General features: G+C 37.8%; 1 protein-coding gene across 3 annotated transcripts in view; it reads left to right on the top strand.

Annotated features, from left to right (window-relative positions):
• The window catches only part of LOC107706605 (enhancer of polycomb homolog 1-like), a 45,771-nt gene that overhangs the window by 14,130 nt on the left and 23,113 nt on the right, over positions 1-8,528 (top strand). For 2 of the 3 annotated variants that reach the window (XM_016510359.1, XM_016510357.1), the window contains exon 2: positions 2,812-2,971. In XM_016510359.1, coding sequence (XP_016365845.1) covers positions 2,872-2,971 — 100 coding nt within the window. In that variant the 5' untranslated portion in view covers positions 2,812-2,871. Of the gene's footprint in view, positions 1-2,810; positions 2,972-8,528 lie in introns of all 3 variants that reach the window. The other variant, XM_016510358.1, reaches the window with a different exon arrangement.

Consider the following 8,528-nt stretch of genomic DNA (forward strand, 5'->3'; position numbering starts at 1 on the left):
TGTGCGTCCGTCTTCAACGTCTCTGGCCTGTGTTAACGGGCGTTTACAGACTTCATATTTTCACATAAATTACATTTTAGAAAACGATTGCATTGCAACGCAGTTTGTGCAAGTCCAGAACAGAGACGAGTTGCTTGCAATAAGACAAAAAACGTCCGGTTGCCGATCGCGTAAGTTCCAGGGAAAGCTCCTTAAGTTCTGCGATCCTACACACACGTGACTGACCGCTTATTCGCACCAACAGGTGGGGGAGGGTCGTGTTACTCTCTACACTGCACGCAACCTGAGGAATTCCTACACTTTCAGTCTTTGAGGAGACATGAAAAACAGCGCATACCGCGGGAACGGTATAACGGAAAATATTAGTGGGTTTGAAACTGTGAAATTTTCAAATCGCGGTATACCTTGAAACCGGTTATCAGCCCATGCCTAGTTGGAGGAATACAAAACATGATCATCTAAATTCATAATTCAGGATTTGGTCACAAGAGATCTTGGTTGGAGATACTTGGAGGTCGTTTTTTACATTCAAAGCTTTTTTTGTGGTTTTGTTCTCTCTCCCCTCATCTGTTTGTAATTATGATCCTCTGAGGTCAGTGACGGGGTCACCCTCGGCGGGGGGAGCATTTGCAATCCGAAGGTTATTCAGAGGACCGTGCCAAAGGAAGTCTGGCTTTTGTCTGCTGATAATTGTCTCCTTGCATAAGACCTTTGAGTGAGGGATCGCAGCTGAGTCATTCAAGACTGTGTGTGTGTGTGTGTGTGTGAGAGAGAAGAGAGAGAGAGTTTGAACTCTTAATGAAGTATTGAAAGTTAGTTTTTAATGACGGCTGGAAAGAACACAAGCTTAATGTTTAAGTAAATGTTTTTTTTTTTGTTTTTTTTTGCTTTTTGCTTTTACATCACAGACTATCTCCCGAGTTTGTTTGCGCTCCTCTGGTGAAATGCTTTCAGGCTATCATGCGTAATGTTTTTCTATTTCCTTATGCAAATTTGCTTTTACATCACAGACTATCTCCCGAGTTTGTTTGCGCTCCTCTGGTGAAATGCTTTCAGGCTATCATGCGTAATGTTTTTCTATTTCCTTATGCAAAGTGTAATCATTTCAGATGAGCTCCTAGGGTGCATGACGTCAGCCGAACTGGGCAAATGATTTGGATATTTTTTGAGTTCAGTTACGCTTTATGCTGATTTCAGGATTTTCATTTCCCAACATGGTGTATTTTTGGAGGCTGTGCTCTCTGTTATGTCTTTTAGAGTTGGATTGTTTTGTTTTATGCAGCTTGTTTATGTGGCCTACTTATTTGAGGAGGTTTTTGAAAACCGGTTCAGGTCATTGCATTAAATTGGTTCTGTGTTCTCTCTGAAACCACAGCTCCTCTGTTTTGTGGTCTGATCTATATTACAGATTCACAGGGCAGGTAAAGAAAAGCACGATAGTGTTGCGCAATTGTAAATGCAGTGTGGTTTTTGTTGTAATAATCAGGTGTGAGATGACTCGGACCAAATTGGCTTTGTTGAGGGACTCTCGCATTGCCTCTTCAGCACTGGTTATTTTAGAAATTGGGCTTCTGGGGAAAATTAGCCAAGGCTGATCATTGAAGCTTGTTTTTACCATCTTCGTGGAAAAAATTATGCCATCCATTGTTTGCAATCAAGCTACAGTCGTAATGACAATCAAAACATTGATATTTTGAGTTCTATCCCAAGCAGCTTCTGCACGTTTGTCAAGTGTTTTGTAAATATCTTAGCAAATGGCCTGAAAGTCAGTTCTGTTATTCTTGACGTTCTATTCGCAAGCGATTTATTCTTTTGATTTGAATCTTTTAATAATTTATTGGATGCAATTGAGGATAAAGCAGTTTGGAATATGGATGGATGGATACAATTTGCAAAGTGTTTATAAACAACAGTTTAGAATATTGCAAAATTTTGATGTAAATATTATTCATTTCTTTTTCAGTTTGTTGTATCACAAAATTCCAAATGGATTCGCTAAATGAATCAGACTTTCCAATGCTAATATACACAATGCAACAAAATAGTTAGGCATACTTGTACATTTTAAATGGATGGGTTCACTCCAGAATGAAAATTTATTTACTCGCCCTCCACTTGTTCCAAACCTGTACGAGTTTCTTTCTTCCGAAGATATTTTGAAGAATGTTGGTAACCAAACAGTTGCTGGTAGCCATTGATTTGCATAGTATTTTTCCCATACCATTGGAAGTCAGAGTTGGCAACTGTTTGTTTCCCAACATTCTTCAAAATATCATCTTTTGTGTTCAACGGAAGAAAGAAGCTCATACAGATTTGAAACAACTTGAGGGTTAGTAAATAACAAAATGTTCATTTTTGGGTGAACTATCCCTGTAAGACTCGCTTTGTGGTTCAGCGTAGGGGTGTGCGATATATATCGTCTGCGATAATATCGTAATTGTTGTTTTAACGATGTGCGATTTGACATTATCGAGTATTTTGTATAAACCATTCAAAACATCCCTACAGAGCGCACGCATACATTACGTGAATATTGGAAAAGATGAATTTCTATCAGTATGAACTGACCACCACACAGAATAGGAAGAATATTAAAAACATTAGGAGTCCGCTGTCTTCGGCAGTCCTTAAGGTACCAGCACAATAACACTCAGCAAAATATCGTCTAATTATCATTATTGATAAAATCCCATAAAATATTGAGATATAATTTTTTTGTCAATATCGCACACCCCTAGTTCAGCGTGATTCATACTTTGTGTATGGAAATGTTTATTGAAGCATATGTCACTTTCTTTATGGCTGCCCTAGGAACACCATCTCCAGAGGGCGATTTCCGCCCAGCAGGTGTATGGAGAGAAGAGGGATAATATGGTGATTCCCGTCCCAGAGGCCAAGAGCAACATCACCTACTATGACTCGCTCTACCCCGGAGACTTCAAGATGCCAAAGCAGCTCATTCACATACAGCGTGAGTACACGAATCTTAATGAGGTAGTTTTTCTTTAATGAAGGTAATAATGTTTAATGTTCTTTAATGTTTTAGGTAGGGTTGTTATGGAGGACAGGTATTGGAGCGTTTGAATGAAAGTGATTGAAGCCTTTGTTACCGACATCTGTCCGCCAGTTCCTGAACAGCAGGTGTCTTGTTGTTTTTTTGTTCTTCGTGAGTGTTTGTGGATTGCAGGCTGCGCCATCTGCCACGTCCTATACATTTGGATGCTTTGACTTCATCTGGTTGTTAAGATGTCCCCAGAATGCCCTTTTCCTTCAAAGATTTGTAGTGTTTATTTGAATGCATGGACCATTCTGTCCATCTTTTTGAGCATCATCTGTCAACAGCAGGTGATTTCAGAAAACACAGGCCGTCAATATTTACTAGGGCTGTGCGATTAATCGAAATCGAATCGAAATCGCGATTTGAGACGTTGCGATTTCCTAATCGCAAAGCCTGCGATGTGGACGCGATATTACTCTGTTCCAGAGCATATGCATGACTGCCAGCCTTGAGTTGCAGTCTTACTTGCCCTGGGCAAGAGTGAGCGCACCTCCGTTCTCCCCAATCAGCACTGCTCTAGCCAACTGCGTAAACACCCACCAAAAAAAATAATAATAATAAATAAAAAAAATGGAAAGCGGGACGGGAGAGAGACAGAGTGGGATTATGGCGTCTACTGGGTCAGATCAATAGTTAAGCAAATTAAAACTACTCTATTCGTCATTTATTTAAAAAAAATTGTGTTCACGTGATGATGAAATTATTAAATGTTGACGAGTCGGTCTCCGTCTCTCAGTTGAGGTTTAAGACTCGTGATTTTGGTCCTCCTTTTTGTGATGCGAGGAATATTGAATATTGATTAGGAGTGTGCGATATTGACAAAGTAATCTCAATATTTTCTGGGATTTTATCGATAACGATAATTAGCTGATATTTTGCTGAGTGTGTTATTGTGCTGGTATCTCAAGGACTGCCGTGGACAGCTTTTGATATTCTTCATATTCTGTGTAGTGGTCCGTTTACACTGATAGAAATTAACCTTTTCCAATAAGTTTAAATTCATTTTTACATTTTATGGGCATTTTTACCTTTTATAAAGCCATTTTTTTTAGTCAAATTCTTACATTTAATCAGTGAATTAGAATAATAAGACATTTGGGCTATTACCAAGCTAATTATATCAGTATCAACAATTCATCTTTGCAATGCAGAGGAAACAGAAGCTGCATCTGAAGTGGAATTTAGATGCATTTACACAGTTTAATGCTTTAAACTGCAATTACAAATGCATGAATAATGTTTTGAAGTATTAAACATAAAACGTTGAATACTGATATTTGAAATTATTTAAATAATAAAAAGATAGCCTACTTTAAATGTGAAATTAAAATCGCCAGTAGGTGGCAGCAAGTCACTGTTAATAAGTGAGTCATTGCGATTGGATTGAACCGAATCATTTAAACGATTCATTGAGGAACGAAACACCGTAATGTTGCTCAGAGACGCAAAACAGCATTGTGGCTGTGTTTGGAATTATTTTTGTTGTCGAAATAGTGCAAAAACAGGAATTATGGTGTCTAAAACATAAGTCTCTTAACTTGTTTATTGAACTGTTCAATATCAGAATCAATATCACATTGGTAATCATGGTATTTTTGGGGGGAAAAACAGTACTCTTTGTGTGAAATTGATTAACTATATGAAGTGGTATAAATATATATACATTGTCTGCCCCTATTTATGATTATTCTAGATGTATTTTAATAGATTGAATCATATGCAACAGCCCTCTACGGACACCTTGGCAATTGAATCGCCATTGGCTAGTAACTTCTTTAGTTTACTCGCCAGACTGATTTTTTTACTTAAATATTATCAATATTCGAATTACTTTTACTTGATTTTACTTTTAGTCATTTAGCAGACGCTTTTATCCAAAGCGACTTACAAATAAGAAAAAGTAATTAAAACTAAAAGCTAAAACGCTATAAATACTATATACAGTGGTGTGAAAAAGTGTTGGCCCCCTTCCTGATTTTTTATTTTTTTGCATGTTTGTCACACTTTAATGTTTCAGATCATCAAACAAATTTAAATATTAGTCAAAGATAACACAAGTAAACACAACATGCAGTTTTTAAATGAAGGTTTTTATTATTAAGGGAAAACAAAATCCAAAACTCTTGGTTTCGGTTTTGACGTAAACAACATCTTCCCCCGCATTTATTGTTCTCTTTTTCTGCAATATTTTGAATGAACAATGCAGCAGCGCCGCATCTAGTGGGTTCAACTGGATAGGCTAACAAAAGCATTAAAATGCAATGACACTTACATCGTCGTCGCATTTCGTACACCACTGATAATACTGCCTGATGCACACCTAAACTTCGAATGCAAAGTTTTTGCATTTGAATGTGGATTTTTATTTTAAATTCGACTTTTTTTGACAGCCCTACTGCATTATGTGAATGTGTCCATCTAACAAATGTAGAATCCGTCTCTGCAGTCATATCGACCATCGAATTCCAGCAAAGACCCAGGAAAAAAAAGAAACTATTTTACCCACAGAATTTTTTCTCTGGTGCTGTTTTGCGGTGTTGGGGAAAAAACTAACAATGATACTTATACGATAATAATAATAATACTACGAATTCTAAGAACAATATAAAACACACTAAGGATTAACGAGCTGCTGGATTCATGAATATTAATCAGGTTGTGTGCATTCGCTCTAACTGATTTGCTGAAATCAAAACCAGGACGATAATAGCTGAGCGCCAGCCAATGAGATTGCCGTTTGCGCATTAGTTCCGCCTACTACCGGAGAAAGTGGCAGTTGTTAAAAGCTGAAGAATTTCAAAGGAACTCCGTTATTTTGACAGGAAAATACAACAAAGAATATCGTTTACATGTAGCGCATCAATTCTGCATGGTGATATGCAAGACTCTCGCTCTCTCTCTTTGCGTATGTGTGTGTGAGACAGTGACGACGAGTCGTGCACCTTTACACTAGAGTTCACGGTACGTCAAATACAGGAGCGCTGCACATCCATTGAGATTAACTGAAAAATAGCACAGATCGCTTGACGGATGAAACTTTGAAGCGCTCAGTCAGTGTTTTCAGCGAGTGAAAATATATCTGTGCTTAACTTATACTTTTTCTCCAACTCACACACTGGCGAGTAAAATCTGAGAACTTATTAGCCAGTGGCTAATATTAGACATCATTTAGTCGCATATACGAGTGATTTACTAGCAATGTAGAGGGTTGTTCAATAAAAGAACGCACTCTAAATGCACACACACATAGGCTAGTCTAGATTTCACTTAATGTGTCGTGCACTCTGTAGGGGTGTTTTAAATGTTTTTTGGCAAAATACTCGATAATGTCAAATTGCACATCGTTACAACTAGGGCTGCACGATATATCGTTTCAGCATCGATAACACGATGTGCGCATCCACGATAGTCACATCGCAGGATGTGCGATGTTTATACTGATCGTTTTATTAATACTGATCGTTTTCTTTGCTCTCACACAGACACGGTGTCTACACCGGACGCGACAGCTGTACAGAGATACCCATTTTAAATATATTTAGTAGCAGATCTACTGCAAGGGATTTTCAGTGCTGGAAATCCATTTATCCTTTGTTGAAACTTCCATGTTGTCGTGGAGAGCGCAGGTCACAGTCACTTAGCAACTGCAGATGCCACGAAAGTGCAAGCTCCCGAACGCTTTGGAAAGAAGGAGAAAGCGGCGCGACTGGCGTTTTCCACGCGTTTTTAGGCACAACATGTGAACGGCCCCAAAGTCTGTCTACACTGGATGCGAGTCAAAGCAACCTTTGCCAATCATTTGAACTTTGTGTCGGTACGCCATAAATATAACGAGGCAGCAGTGTACTGTCGGGGATTTGTCGTGCCGTGTAGTCCCAGCGTATCCAGTGTAGTCAGTCACACACAGCATCACTGATTATAATGGGTTCTATAGTATTTTGTGAACTATGAACTAACTGCATGTTTATTTTAAATGTTTTTTTTATTATGTTATTATTGGCAGAGAAATTTTGAAATTCCAGCAAATAATTTTGTTTTTATTAGTTCTGTCAAAAGGTTTATCGTGCGATTAATCTCATCCAAAAAAAGTTGTTTTTATTATTTTATGTTTTATTGTATTTCTTAATTTTTTTTCTAATTTGTGTAATGGTTTTATTTCTTTAAAAAAAGATCATAAAATTATTAAAATAATAAATTAATAAAATAAAATGATTTTGCAGCAAACTTTGTTAACCTTAGTTAACTACAATAGTTAACATGAACGAACAATGAAAAGTTCTTCTAAAGCATTAATTATTCATAGTTAATGTTATTTTTAAAATCAAAACTTTTACCTCTTAATTATTTAATGAGCCTGAGCTGACATGAACTAACAATGAACAGGTGTATTTTTGTTAACTAACATTAACAAACATTCATAAACACTATAAACCGTTGTATTGCTCATCGTTTGTTAATTTCAACACACTGATACGTTTTTAAAATCAAAACATTTATTTGTATATATTATATATAGTGGTGGGATTGCCGCCACAAAGTCTGTGGGGAAACATTGTGATGTGTACTGTGTTCTTAGAAACCTCTTAGTCTGGTTCAGTGTTGTGATATGTATAGGTTCGCTGTGTGGGGTGGTAGTTCATATTTAACTGCCATGACATGTAATTTCTTGGCTGTTTCCTCGATCTGCGTGTGTTTTAGGGGTAGAGAGAGTGACTGGTTGAGTTTAAGTGAGTCTGGCGGCCCCTGGGGTGTCTGTAATAGGAGCTGGAGGTGTCCTGCTGTCAAAGAGCGTCTGAACAAGCTCACACACACACACACACACACACACACACACACCAGACGAGAGGGGAATGGAGAGAGGAAGTGAGGATGAGGCACTGGCTAATGTTTTTAATGTTATTTCTTATTTTTTGTTTTATTATTTTATTTTTTTAATGTAGTTCCAGTAAATGTAGTTACGTGTAGAGGTCGACCGATAGTGGATTTCTAAGCCGCTCCAGCAATGGCTGCAACCTGGAAAACTATCAGCATGGATTTTTGCGGTCAACCAGTAGTGATGTGTGTCATGCACTACGGTGTTTCCCACAGGATTTTGTGAGACTTGTGGTAGCAGGTGACATCACACAGTAATTTGCATATTTATGACGTCATTGCATAAAGTTTGCGTTCAGACAGGTTTTGGCACTTCAGATCAAGTCTTGAAAAGTGACGTCTGACTTTTATTTTGACGGCGCTGAGAACGGCAGTGCCTGAACACACAGTGCTCACTGCTCACATTCTCCCTCTTGTTTACTGTCGTTGTTAACAGTTCTGTCTAATACGGATAGAAGTGTCTAATAATCAGAATGGTTAAACATAGGAATTAATGCATACAAAAAGTATTATTTTTGATTCAACGAGTGCTTTTATATTATTAATACCGTATTGGCCCGAATATAAGACGACCCTGATTATAAGACGACCACACTTT

Source organism: Sinocyclocheilus rhinocerous, unplaced genomic scaffold (assembly GCF_001515625.1).
Source record: "Sinocyclocheilus rhinocerous isolate Xijiao unplaced genomic scaffold, SAMN03320098_v1.1 scaffold2189, whole genome shotgun sequence".
NCBI lineage: Eukaryota > Metazoa > Chordata > Actinopteri > Cypriniformes > Cyprinidae > Sinocyclocheilus > Sinocyclocheilus rhinocerous.